At 44.5% G+C, this 19,900-nt stretch overlaps 1 protein-coding gene across 2 annotated transcripts in view; it reads left to right on the top strand.

Moving 5' to 3' along the window:
* LTBP3 (latent transforming growth factor beta binding protein 3) overlaps positions 1-19,900 on the top strand; it is a 103,019-nt gene that overhangs the window by 45,747 nt on the left and 37,372 nt on the right. For both annotated transcript variants that reach the window (XM_056527451.1, XM_056527452.1), the window contains exons 4-8: positions 3,166-3,271; positions 9,775-9,867; positions 15,694-15,816; positions 19,096-19,254; positions 19,344-19,565. In XM_056527451.1, the coding sequence (XP_056383426.1) occupies positions 3,166-3,271; positions 9,775-9,867; positions 15,694-15,816; positions 19,096-19,254; positions 19,344-19,565 (703 nt within the window). The remainder of the gene's footprint in view (positions 1-3,165; positions 3,272-9,774; positions 9,868-15,693; positions 15,817-19,095; positions 19,255-19,343; positions 19,566-19,900) is intronic.

Genomic DNA, 19,900 nt, shown 5'->3' with positions numbered 1-19,900 from the left:
GTTCAACAGGGCAGTCTCGGCAGAAGAAGCTCGGGCTGGCTCCTCGAAGACACTCCGGAGTTCAGCGAAGAAGGCCTGGACTGTGGCTGTGGCAGGATCATTGCGGTCCCAGAGCGGTGTGGCCCAAGACAAGGCCTTTCCTGAAAGAAGGCTTACTACGAACGCCACCTTAGACCGTTCTGAAGGAAACAAGTCCGACAACATCTCCATATGCAGGGAACACTGAGACAAAAATCCACGGCAGAGTTTAGAGTCCCCATCAAATTTGTCCGGCAGGGACAAGCGGAGGTTAGGAGCGGCCACTCGCTGCGGAGGAGGTGCAGGAGCTGGCGGAGGAGATGGTTGCTGCTGTAGCAGAGGCAGAAGTTGCTGTAACATGGCGGTCAACTGCGACAGCTGCTGTCCTTGTTGGGCAATCTGCTGCGATTGCTGAGCGACCACCGTGGGAAGATCAGCGAGACTTGGCAGCGGCACCTCAGCGGGATCCATGGCCGGATCTACTGTCACGATTCGGCTTCCAGGTAGTGGATCCTCTGTGTCAGCGAGGGATTGGCGTGGACCGTGCTAGTGGACCGGTTCTAAGAGGCTACTGGTTTTCACCAGAGCCCGCCGCAAAGCGGGATGGTCTTGCTGCGGCAGTAGCAACCAGGTCGTATCCACTAGCAACGGCTCTACCTCGCTGACTGCTGAGAAGGCGTGGGACAGAAGGACTAGGCAGAGGCAAGGTCAGACGTAGCAGAAGGTCGGGGGCAGGCGGCAGGGTTCGTAGTCAGGATGGGTAGCAGAAGTTCAGGTACACAGGCTTTGGACACACTAAACGCTTTCACTGGCACAAGGCAACAAGATCCGGCAAGGGAGTGCAAGGGAGGAGACCAGATATAGCCAGGGAGCAGGTGGAAGCCAATTAAGCTAATTGGGCCAGGCACCAATCATTGGTGCACTGGCCCTTTAAGTCTCAGAGAGCTGGCGCGCGCGCGCCCTAGAGAGCGGAGCCGCGCGCGCCAGCACATGACAGCAGGGGACCGGGACGGGTAAGTGACCTGGGATGCGACTCGCGAGCGGGCGCGTCCCGCTGTGCGAATCGCATCCCCAACGGCCATGACAGTGCAGCGCTCCCGGTCAGCGGGACTGACCGGGGCGCTGCAGGGAGAAAGACGCCGTGAGCGCTCCGGGGAGGAGCGGGGACCCGGAGCGCTAGGCGTAACAGTAGCCATTTTCATCCAACCCGTTTCAGGGTCCATTTAGCTCAAGAAAAAAAAAAGAGCCGATTGGATCCTAAACGGGTCTGATGCAAACAGCAATGTGAACCTGGCCTAAGCTGAACAACCTATTTTAACCCATCAAACAGGGTTGTAACTTGTAACCCACATGTGCTATCAAAACATATAGATCACACATACCATACCAAATACTATGATAATAATATCATATAAAATAGGATTTTATTAATTGAATACAGATAAAACATATATAAGAGGCATACAACTCATAAGGGTAATGACAAGTATAAAGTGACATAAATGTAGAATGGTCTATAGTATACATGCCGTAAATATACGTGCAAACCCTGTAAGTAGCACATGGAGTCCCAGCAATACCAAAGGGAAAAAGTCCAACTCAATAGTAACTGTAAAATGCCTTTATTTCGGAACTGGACAATGAGGGAGATTTACTCATTGGCTCAAATTGTGTCAATAAAATTGGTTTTCATGTTGTGCACCAGATTTATTGCATGTTTTAGACACTTTTCCACCTCATTACACAATAAGGCTATGTTCACTGGATTATACCAGATTTTTTTACCGGAAAATTTCCAGCCGGACATTTCGCCTGCAACAAGTGGAAACTCATCAGTCAGCGCTAGGACCGCCCAGAATCCGACGAAAGAATTGACGTGTTAATTCTTTCTGCGGAGGCTGGAATTTGAATTTCCGTAGCAGAATTCCTTTGAAAATAATATTGCAATGGAATTTCAGGGTGGAATTTTTCTACCAGATTACGCTCAAACATTCCTCTTTGTGAACAAGGCCTTAGTCTGAAAAAGTGTGTGTGTCTTAGAAGAGTCATAAAATGCGCTCTATTTAATCATGTCAATGTTCTGCAAAATACTGATGTAAATTAAGACAACCAGGAATTAGCAAAACTGTATAATATATCAATCAAGATGTATCACATCTATTACACACTGTGTGAGCTTATCTACCTGTCCAGTTTTATGCTGACTAAAATTAAGATTTAAAGGGGTACTCCAGGGAACTAAAACCAAAGCCCATCCTTTTCCTCTGACCAACCTATTTATTTGTCTAAATATCAATCATTAGCAATATAGAGCAGTTTCCCTCTTTCAGCTGTCACTTACATGCAGCGAGTGAGAGAAAGACGTCATAATCTGATCCTGCTTGTCTTTGTGCAAACCCCTCACTGACACTAGCCCCCACCCTTCTGGAAGACAAACACTGCATGATTTCTGTCTGCTCTGGCTTCCTAGCCACACCTCCTCTGTGTATGTGAGGATTTTGCCAGCAGAGAAGCCCAGTCTCCTCAGCACATAACGCTGCTCTTTTCCTGCTGTAGATCTTATTACTGACAGCTGCCATTCAGAGCATAGCATGATTTATTGCTGGGGGGAAGGATAGTTTGAAAGAAAAGACCTGTACAGTGTGTTTACAACACATCATGCACACAGATAGTAAACGCAATTGGCTGGAAGCCATTACACGGAGCCGCACTGACTGCTGAGAGTTGTAGTCTGGTCTGCAAGCAAGGAAAAATAATATTTAGGAAAACAACAGAGGCCACAGGAGCTGGCAAAATCACAAGGATAACTACAGGGGACACAGAACAGGTATTGTGGTGGCTTTGGGGCATTTTTTTTCTATTTTTCTTAACTTCCCCAGAGCACCCCTTTAATCTATTATGAGTGTGCATGACTGGATACCTTGGCATCATTTAGTAACAGCAATAGAGACACATACTAAGTTGCGAATACCAAGGACAAAAAGAAAAGACCCTGGTCATAAGAGCTGAACCACTTACTGATCGGATAGTTTTCTCAAAGAAGAAAGATGTCTCAACTAAACTTGTTATAGAAATGTAAAACAAATATTATTGCTATGGAGTTATGTTACCTTAGGATCCTTTACCTGATGTTTCCTCTCATTATAGTGTGGTTCTAACCCTCTGCCTGGACTGACCAAGGAAGAGGATTGTTGTGGCAGTGTGGGGACATCTTGGGGAAACCACAAATGTAACAAGTGTCCTCAGTTACCCTGTAAGTATAATATAGAAGACATTTAATTTAATACAAATAAGCTTTCTTAAGATCAAAAATAAAAATTTTTAATAAAAAATAAGTTATACTCACCTGCATGATTCCCTGCTGCTGTTGTGCCAAAGGTGTCCGGATGAGCAGCCATTCCTGCTTTTGCCGCGACACACAGGTACCTCCAGCTCAGCCACTAATTAAAAAGAATTACATGAAAAACATGGCCGTAAAATCCATATAAAAAAAGGAACAGATTTTTAATGTAATAGTGCGCATTATGCTATGAAAAAGCAATGTTGGCATAATATCTTTTTTTTTTTTTGTGCATTGACAGCTGTTTTTCCATAGACTTGCATAGTGCAAATAAAAAAAACACAAAAAATACGGCTTTTTAAAATTAATTTTCCGACAAAATTTTGCATATAAGGCCCCATTCACACAGCAGAATCTTTAGAGCAGAATACGGCAAAAAATGTTGCTCTGAAATTCCATTGCAGCAGACTTCCATTTTTTTTTTCAATGGGTTTCTGTTGCACTGTGCCCATGGTGGAATTTTTGCGGCAGAAACAGCTGCTGCTGAAATTCCAAATCCAAATCTATTCTTATGGTACAGTCCCACGTAGTGCTTACGCAGCATATTTCAAGATGTGCAAAATCTGCTGCACAGGGGGAAATACGATGGGTATTCTCATATACACAGAGCTAACCAGCAGAATCCCTGTGTATTCAGTAAGGTTTAGAGGCGGGGTCGCGCGCTGCCGTGACTGTTACACGTGGCCCCGCCTCCAAACTTCACAGCACACAAAAGGCTGCTGCTGGGTAGCCCTGTGTGTATGCTAATTGGAGAATATGCAGTGTATTTCCTGTGTATTTTGCACAGCATGAAATATGCTGCCTAAGGGGACTGTACCCTGGCTGCCTAATCCGCCTGGCAACGCATTGTCATCTATGGGGAAGGCACATTTCAGATCAGTCCTAGCGCCAGAACCTGCAGAATTCCGCCATGTGAACATACCCTAATTTTACATCGGTTGTTAAAGGGGTATTCCAGGAAAAAACTTTTTTTTATATATCAACTGGTTCCAGAAAGCTAAACAGATTTGTAAATTACTTCTATTAAAAAATCTTAATCCTTTCAGTACTTATGAGCTTCTGAAGTTAAGGTTGTTCTTTTCTGTCTGAGTAATCTCTGATGACACTTGTCTTGGGAAACGCCCAGTTTAGAAGCAAATTCCCATAGCAAACCTCTTCTAAACTGGGCAGTTCCCGAGACACGGGTCATCAGAGATTACTTAGACAGAAAAGAACAACCTAAACTTCAGAAGCTCATAAGTACTGAAAAGATTAAGATTTTTTAATAGAAGTAATTTACAAATCTGTTTAACTTTTTGGAGCCAGTTGATATATATAAAAAAAAGTTTTTTCCTGGATAACCCCTTTAAGTCTTAACACACATCTGCATAGGCCTATAATGTCTGGCAAAGGATCACTAAGCACAGAACAAAGAAAACTAATAAACACAATGTAACTAATTCGTATGTTTTTCTTTCTCTTCTGTCCTGTATTGCAATAAAATGGAAAAGCTGTGTATTTTTTTTTTTTTTTTAATCTTGGGAGGCAGCCATGTTTTCCACACCCTCTAATGCTTGTGCATGTGAGCCAGAGATTTTAGGAGGAGGAGGCTGAGTTTAGGTCGCATAGTTTTGTCTACATATTGAGTGTGCATATGTAGTTGGACGTTACCAACAGTACAAAACAGATGTGACAAGCAACCATAGTACATACTCAGTCTCAGCAGAAGTACCAAAAGTACCAGCCATAATACACATAGTGGTGCCAGACAGCTGTACCTCACTTACTGAATGCTTATACAGAGATAGAGGCATTGTGCACATATCATTGCCCAAATATTATAAATAAACCCATATAGCATCAGGACAAGAGTGTTTACACAGCCAACTGGAGCTTCTAATAAAGCCCTATAGGGAAAGTCACACATCTTTACTACACTTTTTGTATATTGTTGCATACCTATTCAGATTTATCGGGAGCTCTGGAACACTGAGACCTAGACTGAAAAACACGAAATCCACCAAGTTATTCATTGATAAATCCCCAACTCTCGTATAATAGAAGTCAGACTAGTCAGATTTGCTGTACAAGAGCCTGGAACAGACAGTTTTTTTACACATAAAATGTTGCATACTTCCTCTGCATACGGCAGCATACGGCTGTGTACCCAAGCTGTGTCCATTCATTTCAATGGACAAAACATAGTCTACTATGACTACATCTGGTCTATTTCAGAACAAGTACTGTTTTTTTGTGGGTTACATCTAGGGTCACCGCCTTTCCCTTCAAAAAAACTAAAAGGGATTATCCACCATAAGGTGATTTTAGTACCTCCCTGCCAGACAGTAATGGACATGCTTAGGAAAGATCTGTGCTTGTCTTGGGGCTAAATGGCAATCTTGTGAGATTACCATAACACTGTGGCTAGCTTTTTGTGAACTGGTATTTCCTATTTGAGTTTTCTTTTTTTCCTACAAATCCCATAATTCCATTTTCCTCCCACACATCAGCCACCCCACCCATTGAAACATAAATGAGCTGCATCCAATCAAAAGACCTGTGGTTTTCAATCAGGGTGCCTACAGCTGTTGCATTAGTTGCAGATTGATCTCTCTCCCACCAAGCGATCCCTCCACCCATTGAAGCAGACAGGCTCCCTGTCATCAGCTGACTAGTGAGGTCAGGTCTCGGCCGCACTGCAACCTGGGAAAAATCTGAGACAACAGTCATTTTGTATGCTGATAAAAATAAGTATTGGGGTGAAAATCACATTGCGAGAAAACCGTCACACACAGGTACAGACACTATATTATGAACTACACTAACTATACAGTAGCATAGTCAAATAAAAAAAATCCTGGAATACCCCTTTAAGCCGGGTTAATAAGAGCAAATAATTGAAAAGAAAGGAACTATCCTTCAGTAACTAAGTGTAAAACATAGTATTCCAGAAAACCGCAGCACACAAAGAAAGCAGTGGTGTAAAAAAAATGTTAAGGTTTATTCCATCAATCCAGTGTAGTACAGAATTACTACTGTATTTCTGTACTACACTGGATTGATGGAATAAACCTTCACATTTTTTTACACCACTGCTTTGTGTGCTGCGGTTTTCTGGAATACTACTGATACTTAGTAATACTACTAAGAGTGGAGCTACTGGCCAGAGCTCCCATACGGCCTTCACCAATTTTACAGCTATCTTGTTTTTGGTTGTTCTGCTCTCCTGGAATTTTAAGTGTAAAACTTAACTATTACAAATATCAATATTAAAATAGGTACCTAACTAAACAAGTACACAGTGAAGATTAGCATTATCCAAGACCCATAAATCAATCAGGTTATTAAGACCAAAAAAGGGTGTGGTTCAGGGGCGGCACGTCTTCACGTCCAAGTGGATGAACCAATGGACTTGTAATGGGAGACCTCAGAGTAGACCTTCCACTTTATTTACAGACCATTTACCAGACCCAAAACTATATAGAGGGAGGTCAAGCTACAGATTTTGGAGTATTTAAGAAAAAAATGTGGTGGGAGAATTCTTCTATAATGAAGTAAGTCCAGGTTATAAAAGGGTCTGGATCTGCTTACCATAATCCAGACATCTAAATACATCCATATTATGTCTGTGTCAATTTGGCTATGGCCTACATACATTTTCATTACTGTTGCTGTTCTGTTATGCACTCACGGTGGTGGATACATATAAGGGTCAATTCACATGTGCGTATTTTTGCTTCAGATCTGCTGCGGATTTGCTGCTGCAGATTTTGCTGCCCATTGACTTCAATGACCCTGAACGTACGTTCACATGAACGGATTACCTGCAGATTTTCCGCTGCTTATACGCTGTGGAAAATCTGCAGCGGATTTTGCTACTATTGGCTTCAATGGGTCAGAAGGAAAATCTGCAAATCTAACTCTATTGCAGATTTTCTGCTGACCCATTGAAGTCAATGGTAGCAAAATCCGCTGCGGATTTCCCGCAGTAGATACGCAGTGGAAAATCCGCAGGTGATCCGCCCGTGTGAATGTACCCTAATAGCAGATCCGGCCACACCATTTAGTAGACATTTTCCAGGTAGCTGCAAAAAAGAATAAACAGATCTATCTATCAGTCATCTATCTGTCTATCTATCAGTCCTCTATCTGTCTATCTCATATTTATCTATCTGTGTTGTAAGGGTGTTTTTTTTTCTGAAATCACATCTCCTGATAGTGTTACTCTTTGGCTGCAGAGATTGCCCGGGATTTTGAAACATCCAGCAGGCAGGTGCAGAGAAAGGTTTGCCCGGGGGGGCAGGATATAAGGACAGGATATGAGGTCACAATATGAGGCCGGGATATGAGGACAGCAAATTAAGATGAGAGCATCATTGTTGCTTTCCCTCACGGTTTTGTTAGTAGACCGGGCAAGTCTGGGTACTAGGTGCTAGTATAAAAGTAAAGTGCTGGACTTTACATTTTGCTGACTTAATATAATAACTCACAGAATCCTCATTCATAAATTGTTAGTTCCCAGGCCTGTACAGTAAAATAAATAATATAAAATGTTGCATACCACAAAAACAGAGTATAAAGACACTTTCCAAATGTGATGGGGCCAACCTAAGGGAATCGGTCCTTAAAATTACAATTGGAAGCAGATGCAATATAAATCAACATAGCAATTTACATAATGAGCCTAAAACTGCAGATTATGCAACATGATGGAGCCGGAAAGTAGTGTAATAAGCTAAGTATAGAAACATGATCCCACATACATAGTTAATATAACAGCTATATGCTCGTATTATATACACTTCATGCTATACCAGATGTAATAAAATTGTGTTATTCTATGTAAATTTAATAGAAGAAAATAATAACAAATAATAATAATAAACATACATAATATAAACACAAATTGTAGATATTAAAACAGTTAAAATGTTTAATAATACCCTTGTGGTGTCGGGAGTGCAATGTGAGGTGTAAGGGGCAGATGGTATTGCCCAGGAGCAGATGGCATTAACCCCTTCGGGTTCGTGACGCCAGGGTGGGGTTTGCCTATATAACCACCTGAAGGTAGTACCGCTAGTCCTAGTTTATGCAGGGCAAATAATAGTCCAAGGCCAGGTTAGGTTAACAGTAGCTTTTAGGGAGGTAGACAGATGGTACCATTTTTACAGCTAGGCCAGGATCCCAGAGAGGTGACCAGTAACACAGGGGACCTCGCAGCTTCCTGGAACTTGCAGTGACTTGACAGACTTCAACACAGCCGCACTGACTATAATTGACTTGACTTGACTGAAGATAGTGACAGGAGATAGAGATGACTTCACTTACTGACTTGTGGCTGCAATTTAGGCTTGAGGCCTCCAGATGTGCTGGACACTGTCTCTGAGATGTCTGGACTGGACTTGACCTCAGCAGAAAGAGTGGTGGAAGAGAAAGATTATTGTACCTCCCAGGGGTCAAGTCCTGAAAAAATAAGTGAGGGAACTTACCCATGATTTCCACCCAATGGCTGGTCCTGCAGTGCTTCTGCTAATAGGAATGGTGTTCCTGCTGTGAAAAAAGTGCAGGAGCTCAGTTCCCACGCATTCCTGCAGGACTTGAGCCCTGGTACTTCCCTCTCTTATGAAGGGGGGCTGAGCAAGGAGCCCATAGGCTATCTGGCCACCTGGTGCTCTCTGGATAACAAAACATATGACTTTAACATGTTACAACCATTAACTAATGGTGACTAATAACCATGTGACCATATCAAAGGTCCTTTATGTACAACCTATACACTTTATGGGGGAACACTGCAGGTGAGCCTTAAGGACGTACAGGGACTCAAGCTGATAGGACTGTAGGATGATATCCCCTACTGGGACATCACACCCCGTTACTTCACTTTAACATATTCAGACTGGAGAAGAATGGAGATATGTTACTTTGCCATAGACTATAAAGCAGAATTACTACAGATGAGCAGTCAGGGAAAGGCTGATACCACATAATGCCCCAGGGATCAGCTCAGGATATTAGCATCAGCCGGAATGTGAACGGGAGTTTAGTCACTATTTTGTCTCTATAAGACACATTTTTCTCTTGCTCTTTTTTAATGCTTTGTCCTTTTTGTTTTCTGTATCTTAACTATTTTTACAGACCAATATTAAACTATGTGCAGAGTAAAATGTTCCTGGAAATCAACAGCCATGAAAAAAAAAAGCTCAAACAAGTTTTGGCCAAGCAGAACGCGGATCACTTTCTCTGTATATACATATCCCTTCCTCCATCCCCTCCCTTTCTTTTTTTCTCACTTCTCTCAGAATTTGGATTCAGATTTTCCAGAGCTGTTGGAAGTAAAATACATCAGACAATAGCGAGGGGGATGGGATGGGGGAATGAGGTGTATTAACTATTTAAGCATACTGTACATAACTTTTTTATTACTGCTTTTACAGATTCCGGCACACAGAAAACTGCACCATTCCGAGGAGAGCTTGGTTCAGACTGCCCACAGGGTTATAAAAGACTTAACAGCTCTCACTGCCAGGGTAAATATCTACTACCCCAAGAGGTAGCGCTGTATAGCCTACGTGCCATGTTACTAAATACAATATTGCAGCATATACTAGAAACTATACTATGCTGGAAAATAACATACTATTTATTTCCATAGAATTTTCTACATTGATCAGAATTGAAAGTATTGTGACTAATATTTAAATTTATAGAAAAAATATATGTAAAAAAATATATACAATAATCAAACTATCGCTCTCCCCTCAAATTAAATTTAAAAAAAAAAAAAGCAAAAAAAAAGAAGCAATGTTTTGACAAATGTATCAACCCTTTATCCCAGGCACAAAAGAAAATGATTAAAAAAAAAAGACTATAGCTGCCCTATAAACAATTGTGTGCCATAGGGTTAAATATAACTTCTCATGTTATCGGGGCACTTTCATTTCGAACTAAATCAGACTTCAAGGATGGAACAGACTTAAAATGAATTTCAGAAATTTAGCTAATTTCTACTTCTGACCGTTAGGTAAAAGTTAGACATATCCTGGTTTAAAGCAAAACTAGCAGCCGAGACAAGCAGGGCTCTGTGTACTGAGGACAAACAGGGCTCTGTACACTGAGGACAAGCAGGGCTCTGTACACTGAGGACAAGCAGGGTTCTGTGCACTGAGGACAAGCAGGGCTCTGTACACTGAGGACAAGCAGGGCTCTGTGCACTGAGTACAAGCAGGGCTCTGTACACTAAGGACAAGCAGGGCTCTGTGCACTGAGGACAAGCAGGGCTCTGTACACTGAGGACAAGCAGGGTTCTGTACACTGAGGACAAGCAGGGCTCTGTACACTGAGGACAAGCAGGGCTCTGTACACTGAGGAGAAGCAGGGCTCTGTGCACTGAGTACAAGCAGGGCTCTGTACACTAAGAACAAGCAGGGCTCTGTGCACTGAGGACAAGCAGGGCTCTGTGCACTGAGGACAAGCAGGGTTCTGTGCACTGAGGACAAGCAGAGCTCTGTGCACTGAGTACAAGCAGGGCTCTGTACACTGAGGACAAGCAGGGGTCTGTACACTGAGGACAAGCAGGGTTCTGTGCACTGAGGACAAGCAGGGCTCTGTACACTGAGGACAAGCAGGGCTCTGTACACTGAGGACAAGCAGGGCTCTGTGTACTGGGGACAAGCAGTGATCTGTACACTGAGGACAAGCATGGCAATGAACACTGAGGACAGGCAGTTCTCTGTACATTGAGGACAAGCAGTGCTCTGTGCACTGAGGACAAGCAGGGCTCTGTACACTGAGGACAAGCAGGGCTCTGTGCGCTGAGGACATGCAGGGTTCTGTGCAAGGAGGACAAGCAGGGTTCTGTGCACTGAGGACAAGCAGACTCTGTGCACTGAGGGCAAGCAGGGCTCTGTGCAGTGAGGACAAGCAGTTCTCTGTACACTGAAGACAAGCAGGGCTATGTACACTGAGGACAAGCAGGGCTCTGCACTGAGGACAAGTTAGGCTCTGTGCACTGAGGACAAGCAGGGCTCTGTACACTGAGGACAAGCAGGGCTCTGTGCACTGAGGACAAGCAGGGCTCTGTACACTGAGGACAAGCAGGGCTCTGTACACTGAGGAGAAGCAGGGCTCTGTGCACTGAGTACAAGCAGGGCTCTGTACACTAAGAACAAGCAGGGCTCTGTGCACTGAGGACAAGCAGGGCTCTGTGCACTGAGGACAAGCAGGGTTCTGTGCACTGAGGACAAGCAGAGCTCTGTGCACTGAGTACAAGCAGGGCTCTGTACACTGAGGACAAGCAGGGGTCTGTACACTGAGGACAAGCAGGGTTCTGTGCACTGAGGACAAGCAGGGCTCTGTACACTGAGGACAAGCAGGGCTCTGTACACTGAGGACAAGCAGGGCTCTGTGTACTGGGGACAAGCAGTGATCTGTACACTGAGGACAAGCATGGCAATGAACACTGAGGACAGGCAGTTCTCTGTACATTGAGGACAAGCAGTGCTCTGTGCACTGAGGACAAGCAGGGCTCTGTACACTGAGGACAAGCAGGGCTCTGTGCGCTGAGGACACGCAGGGTTCTGTGCAAGGAGGACAAGCAGGGTTCTGTGCACTGAGGACAAGCAGACTCTGTGCACTGAGGGCAAGCAGGGCTCTGTGCAGTGAGGACAAGCAGTTCTCTGTACACTGAAGACAAGCAGGGCTATGTACACTGAGGACAAGCAGGGCTCTGCACTGAGGACAAGTTGGGCTCTGTGCACTGAGGACAAGCAGGGCTCTGTACACTGAGGACAAGCAGTTCTCTGTACATTGAGGACAACCAGTGCTCTGTGCACTGAGGACAAGCAGGGCTCTGTACACTGAGGACAAGCAGGGCTCTGTGTGCTGAGGACAAGCAGGGCTCTGTGCAAGGAGGACAAGCAGGGTTCTGTACACTGAGGACAAGCAGGCTCTGTGCACTGAGGTCAAGCAGGGCTCTGTGCAGTGAGGATAAGCAGTTCTCTGTACACTGAAGACAAGCAGGGCTCTGTGCACTGAGGACAAGCAGGCTCTGTGCACTGAGGTCAAGCAGGGCTCTGTGCAGTGAGGACAAGCAGTTCTCTGTACACTGAAGACAAGCGGGGCTCTGTGCACTGAGGACAAGCAGGGGTCTGTACACTGAGGACAAGCAGGGGCCTGTACACTGAGGACAAGCAGGGCTCTGTGCACTGAGGACAAGCAGGGCTCTGTGCACTGAGAACAACCAGGGCTTTGTACACTGAGGACAAGCAGGGCTCTGTGCACTGAGGACAAGCAGGGTTCTGTACACTGAGGGCAAGCAGGGCTCTGTGCACTGAGGACAAGCAGAGTTCTGTGTACTGAGGACAAGCAGGGCTCTGTACACTGAGGACAAGCAGGGCTCTGTACACTGAGGACAAGCAGGGCTTTGTACACTAAGGACAAGCAGGGTTCTGTGCTCTGAGGTCAAGCAGGGCTTTGTACACTTAGGACAAGCAGAGTTCTGTGCACTGAGGACAAGCAGGGCTCTGTACACTGAGGACAAGCAGGGTTCTGTACACTGAGGACCAGCAGGGCTCTGTACACTGAGGACAAGCAGGGCTCTGTACACTGAGGACAAGTTTTCGCAACTTATAGTGCTCATTTAAGGCCTTAATCACTAGTCAGACCGCACATGAAATACTATGTATAGTTCTGGGTACCAGTGTACAAAAAAATTTTTTGTGGAGCTTGAAAGTGATCAAAGACGGGCAACCAGAGTAATAAGGGGAATGGGGGTACTATAGTCCTCAGTAAGATTATCAGAATTAGGGTTATTAAGTTTAGAAATAAGATGGCTAAGGAGCGACCAAATAACTATGTATAAATATATCAGGGGACAGTACAGAGATCTCTCCCATGACCTATTTATACCCAGGACTGTATCTATAACAAGGGGGCATCCTCTACGTTTAGAGGAAAGAAGGTTTCTTCACAGCACAGATGGGGGTTCTTTACTGTAAGAGCAGTGAGACTATGGAACTCTCTGCCTGAGGAGGTGGTCATGGGAACTCTGTAAAAGAGTTCAAAAGGGGTCCAGATGCATTTTTGGAGAGTAATAACATTGCTGGTTATGGATTCTAGATTCATAGGGACAGAGCGTTGATCCAGGGATTTATTCTGATGCCATATGGAGTCGGGAAGGAATTTTCACCTCTAGTATGAGGGTTTTTTGCTTTTATCGGTATCAACTCAGTAGGGACAGATTATGGATATAGGTTGAACTTGATGGACTCTGGTCTTTTTTCAACCTTATGAACTATGTTACTATGTAGACAGGGTTCTTTACTGTAAGAGCAGTGAGACTATGGATCTCTCTGCCAGAGGAAGTGGTCATGGTGAACACAATAAAAGAGATCAGGAGGGGCCTGGATGCATTTTTAGAGAGTGATAACTCTTTTTTCCTCTGGTATCGGGCAATTGGCATCAGCCTTCTTTGGGACATTTGTCTTTTTTCAACCATATCAACTATGTAACTGTTACTCCAAAAATATTGGCAAATAATAGCCCAAAAAAAAAGAATATCAGTCATATTCACAAAAACATAAAAAAAAAAGGCATAAGCAGAGGAAAGAGACACAGTGTAGCTGTATATAAAAATATGTTCTTGCTACCACAGGAAGCATTTTAGCTGCTTTCTCTTGCGCTTGGACCAGTAAACAGAGAAAATAGCCTGGGAGAATCAATTTATGGCTAAATGTCTAACCCAATCAGTGTCTTAGACACATAAGTTCTAAAAGAAAAAGTTCATCATACCAGGGTTACAAGTATTGCAAATGGCTCCTTTTTAATATCCGAACATACCGTATTTTCCGCCGTATAAGACGCACTTTTTCTTCCCCAAAACTGGGGGGAAAAAGTCGGTGCGTCTTATACGGCGAATACACCCCTTTCGCGGCGGTCCCTGCGGCCATCAACGGCCGGGACCCGCGGCTAATACAGGACATCACCGATCGCGTATTAACCCTTCAGACGCGGCGATCAAAGCTGACTGCCGCGTCTGAAGGGAAAGTGACACCAACCCGGCTGTTCAGTTGGGCTGTTCGGGACCGCTGCGATTTCACCACGGCGGTCCCAAAACGCCCGACTGAATAGCCGGGTTAGTGCTTACAGGACACCGGGAGGGACCTTACCTGCCTCCTCTGTGTCTTCTCCGTTCAGGGATCCCCTTTATGGCCGGCGCTCTCCTTCCACGTCATCACGTCGTCGCGTCCGTGCGTCGGCATGCGTAACGACGTGATGGCGGCGACGGAGAGCGAGGATACCCGGCCGGCAGCAGAGACGTTCCGGAGCGACGGGGACACGACGACAGCGATGGAGCGACATCCAGGGCAGCGGTGACGGGTCCGGAGCGGCGGGGACACGTGAGTACTACCTCCTATGCAGTGGTCTTCAATCTGCGGACCTCCAGATGTTGCAAAACTACAAGTCCGGGCATGCTGGGAGTTGTAGTTTTGCAACATCTGGAGGTCCGCAGGTTGAAGACCACTATTGGGTTCAAAATCTTTATTTTTTTAAAATTTTGCACCTATAAATTGGGTGCGTCTTATACGCCGATGCGTCCTATAGGGCGAAAAATACGGTAAATACAGACCTGACCCCCCTTACAGAATACTGACTCCCCTAAAAACTTCAGTCCAGATACACTAAATATAGACCTATGGCCAGATCCCAAAATAAATACCAGACCCCCAAAATAATACAGAACCAGACCTAGCTCCTATAGTAATAGTAACCACAGGCCATAAGCCCCTAAACTAATACCCTCGACTATACAGCAGAAATAAAGACCCCATTAGGTGTTATGAGAGCTGGATATACATGTAAATACATACTGTATCCTCTATGCTTTCAGGAATGAAGATCTCAACTAGAGATGAGCGAACTTACAGTAAATTCGATTCGTCACAAACTTCTCGGCTCGGCAGTTGATGACTTTTCCTGCATTAATTAGTTCAGCTTTCCGGTGCTCCGGTGGGCTGGAAAAGGTGGATACAGTCCTAAGAAAGAGTCTCCTAGGACTGTATCCACCTTTTCCAGCCCACCGGAGCACCGGAAAGCTGAACTAATTTATGCAGGAAAAGTCATCAACTGCCGAGCCGAGAAGTTCGTGACAAATTGAATTTACTGTAAATTCGCTCATCTCTAATCTCAACAATCTCAAGTTATCTAGGTGTTTCTGGTGTATAGTGAGCATAGACTCCTTAAATCCACTGTAAAATACAATATGTTTTATGTATTCACTCATATTTACTGTAATGTAATATTTGTGGATACTTCGCTATGAACATGTCATGTGACAATTTCTGGTCTTCCAACAGATATAAATGAGTGCACTATGCAAGGAGTATGCCAAAATGGTGAATGCCTTAATACGCACGGAAGCTTCAGATGTGCCTGCAAACATGGATATGTCTTCATCTCTTCTCAAATGCGCTGCACACGTGAGTGTCACCCACTGTCTATGACACTTATTTTATAATATATATTGTTGGAACATATTTGGGCTGAATCTTCAAATTTTTTTTTTTATTAAAGGGGTTATCCACTTAACCTGATTATACAGGGTAATAATGCAGGCGATGCTGATTCTAACACAGGTTAATGTTTCAAAATCCGTTTTACTCTTGCACATCACATGCAGGTGTGGTTTCCATTGTACACCATGATTGTGACTGGCACCCGCCTCTTCTTATCTCAGAAGGTATACTTTAGAGACAGGCAGGGGCGGAAGAAAGTGCCCGGGAGAAGAAAAGGTAGAATCTTTTCTGCTCCCCCGAATTCAGCCTGAAACCCAAATTGACAGTTTTTTCTCACAGCAGCCAATCACAGCTCAACTTTCATTTTACAAGAGCTCATTAAAGGACAAGCTGTTACGCCGAGCGCTCCGGGTCCCCGCTCCTCCCCGGAGCGCTCGCAGCATCCTCTCATTCGCAGCGCCCCGGTCAGACCTGCTGACCGGGTGCGCTGCAATATCACTTCCAGCCGGGATGTGATTCGCGATGCGGGAGGCGCCCGCTCGCGATGCGCATCCCGGCTCCCGTACCTGACCCGTTCCCAGTCTGTCTTGTCCCGGCGCGCGCGGCCCCGCTCCTTAGGGCGCGCGCGCGCCGGGTCTCTGCAATTGGCGCAGCAGACTTAATCAGTATGTTCACCTGTGCACTCCCTACTTATACCTCACTTCCCCTGCACTCCCTCGCCGGATCTTGTTGCCATTGTGCCAGTGAAAGCGTTTCCTTGTGTGTTCCTAGCCTGTGTTCCAGACCTCCTGCCGTTGCCCCTGACTACGATCCTTGCTGCCTGCCCTGACCTTCTGCTACGTCCGACCTTGCTCTTGTCTACTCCCTTGTACCGCGCTTATCTTCAGCAGTCAGAGAGGTTGCTGGTGGATACGACCTGGTTGCTACCGCCGCTGCAAGACCATCCTGCTTTGCGGCGGGCTCTGGTGAATACCAGTAGCAACTTAGAACCGGTCCACGAACACGGTCCACGCCAATCCCTCTCTGGCACAGAGGATCCACCTCCAGCCAGCCGAATCGTGACACAAGCATCATGTAAAAAAATGTATCCCCTATCCTAAGCGCTCGGAACATTTTTTACATGATACTTGTCCTTTGAGATATGAAAGTTGAGCTGTAATTGGTTGTAAAACATATAAAAATTCCATGTCTTAAACTTTCTTTAAGCTGTTAAAGTAATACCTTGATCCTGCTCACCCACACTAAACCCAATACACTGGGTTATAGTGCGGGTGAACAGGAGACCGATGTGGGGTCTCTGACTAATATACATACCTTCAGTCTGGTGTCCGGTCCCTCTGAAAGTCCCCTTCTATCTTCGGCGAGTTGCGCGCTGGAGGCGGGCCTGCCGGGTGAATTTGAATATTAATGGGTGCTGGTAATGTGAGCACTCAGTAGGCGCAAGCACTCACGTGACCAGCGCCACATGAATATTCAAATTCATCTGGTGGGACGGCCTCAATGCACAATTCACTGAAGAAAGAAGCAGACATTCAGAGGGACTGGGCGCCAGACTGAAGGTACGTATGTAAGTCAGAGACCTCGCGTTGGTCTCCTGTTCACCCACACTATAAACCAGTGTATTGGGTTTAGAGTGGGTGAACGGGATAACCGTTTTCCTTTAAAGCATACCTGTCATGGTGCAAAAAAAAAAAAAAAATGATATGTTACTCGGTACCTAATCCTGATCATTTTTATGTGTCTAGGACCTATATATCCCTAACAAATAGCATTTATATGTTGCTCACTTGCTTTTTGTTCTTCCTTGTGGAGGGGGCGTGTCCATCTTTCTCCCTCACTGTGGATGAGTCTGGGAGCAACCTGGCAGTCTGGAAATCACTGCAAAGTAGTTTTTATTCATACATTTTCTATCTGTTCCTAGTAAAGCTGGATGCTAATCAACAAAGCTGTCAGCTTTTCCAGACTTCTTAATGTCTGATCAGCTTCTTTGTCATTCAGGAGTCAGAAAGCTTTGGCTGTTCAAGCATGCTGGGAGTTGTAGTTTAGCACTGCAACAGCTGGAGCTGCAGTGTTTATAAATCACTACAACTCCCAGAATGCCCACACATCCTTTGTCTGTAGTTTTGCAGGAGCTTGAGGTACACAGCTGGAGAATACACAGCTCTAAAACAGAGTTTTACAAAGATTGTACCCCCAACTGTTGTAAAACTATAACTTCCATCATGGGAGTTGTAGTTTAGGAACAGCTAAAGGTTGTAGTGGTGCAATGGTGATCTCCTATACTGGATACCAACACACTTTACGGCCGGTATCCAGTATTCTGCAAAATACTGAGTAGTCTGTCTGCATAAAGACAGATGACCCCTAGTGATGGCTATTTTCATTTTTGATTTTTTAATAAAATTGAATTTTTTTTTAAATAAATGCACATTTAAAAAAGTCATCTTATCAGTAGTACTACAAAAGAGAAAACGTTTTTCATAATGACAGTGCCTTTTTAAGCAGTAGGCTACACATAAGGTAGACACTTATTTAGCCAGTTTTTTCTTTTTAATAATGGATAACTGAATTACACCACTGGCATACCTAGCTATTGGGTACTTTACTGGGGATCTAAAAATGGCGATCTTTGTATCATTTACCATGTTAAAGTGGTAGGACAGGCTAAGAGCCAACATTCACTTTAATGGCCACTGCCATTTGCAAAAACTTTTGACATGTCCTAGCGTCCTAGTGACTTGTCCTAGTTTTCATCAGCGGGGGTCTGAGTGTTCAGACCTCCACCAATCAGGAGAACGAGTCGGGAGAAGTTCATGCTTAACACATTTTCTCTCCCAGCTCTGTGTCATGTGATCAAGACAAATCCATGTCAAATCCAAGTCTATGAGCGTGTCTCAATCATGTGACACGGAACCGACACCAGCACAGACTTCTTTCAGCTTGTTCTCCTGATTGGTTGAGGCCTGAAAACCCAGACCCCCCCACCGCCGATGAAAACTTTTGACTTGCGGCTAGGACATGTCAAGAGTTTTTACAAATGACAGGTAATCTTTAACCTACCAAGTGGGGCCTCCAGCAAAGATTAAAGCCCCCAACTTTAAGGTCATACCACTATTTAGTAAGGCATTTCCTTTCACTGCAATATCCCTATCATTCTAGGGAACCCTTCTAAAAACTGCAACATTTTAGCATGACAAAAGAGCTTTATGTATATCACACTAACAGTTTTTTTTTATCTCATAGAGGAAAAGTCTGATGTGAAAAGCCTGTGCTACAGACTTATAGGCCAAGAAGGACAATGCCAGCACCCTATTTCTATTCGGATGACTCAACAACTATGCTGCTGTAGTGTTGGAAAGGCATGGGGTCCTCAATGTGAAGCATGTCCTGCTGAAGGAACAGGTAAGAATAGACATAGCCTCTGACAATGATTCCAAGTCATTAGGTGTCCAGTTGACAGTGCTAATTCCTCCTATTTCCTTTCTTTCCAGCCTCTTTTGCAGAGATATGTCCAGCTGGGAAAGGTTATCACATCTTCAGTACTCATCATACCTTTATGATTCAGGGTCAAAGTGAAATCACTCTGCATCTGCAGCCAGATTTAGGGGATCAGCAAGTTCCTCCGAGAATGCCAGATGTGGCTCCTATTCCAATCATCCCGGAATTGCCTCCACCTCAAAAGTTACCAGAACTGGAATCTAATGAAGGTCAACGTGAGTCAATTTCCTATTATTGAGTCCATAATAATTGACTTTATGATTTTCTAGAAAAAATGTTTGTATTAGTATACACCTATCAGCCATGAACAACTTTATCATGGACCAAATCATGATGTCTAGATGTGTAGGGTTCAGAGCGTCTCCAAATTTGCAGCTCGAGCGGGTTGTTCCCTATATGCAGAGGTTAGTACCTATAAATAAGTGGTCCAAGAAAGAACAAAATGTCAGGATTATGGGCATTCAAGGCTCATAGTTACATAGTATGGTTGAAAAAAGACACAAGTTCCTCAAGTTAACCCAAAGAGGGGAAAAGATGGATCAGGGGTTGG

This window comes from Hyla sarda, chromosome 6, assembly GCF_029499605.1.
Source record: "Hyla sarda isolate aHylSar1 chromosome 6, aHylSar1.hap1, whole genome shotgun sequence".
Lineage (NCBI taxonomy): Eukaryota > Metazoa > Chordata > Amphibia > Anura > Hylidae > Hyla > Hyla sarda.
This window is presented reverse-complemented; position numbering and strand designations above follow the sequence as displayed.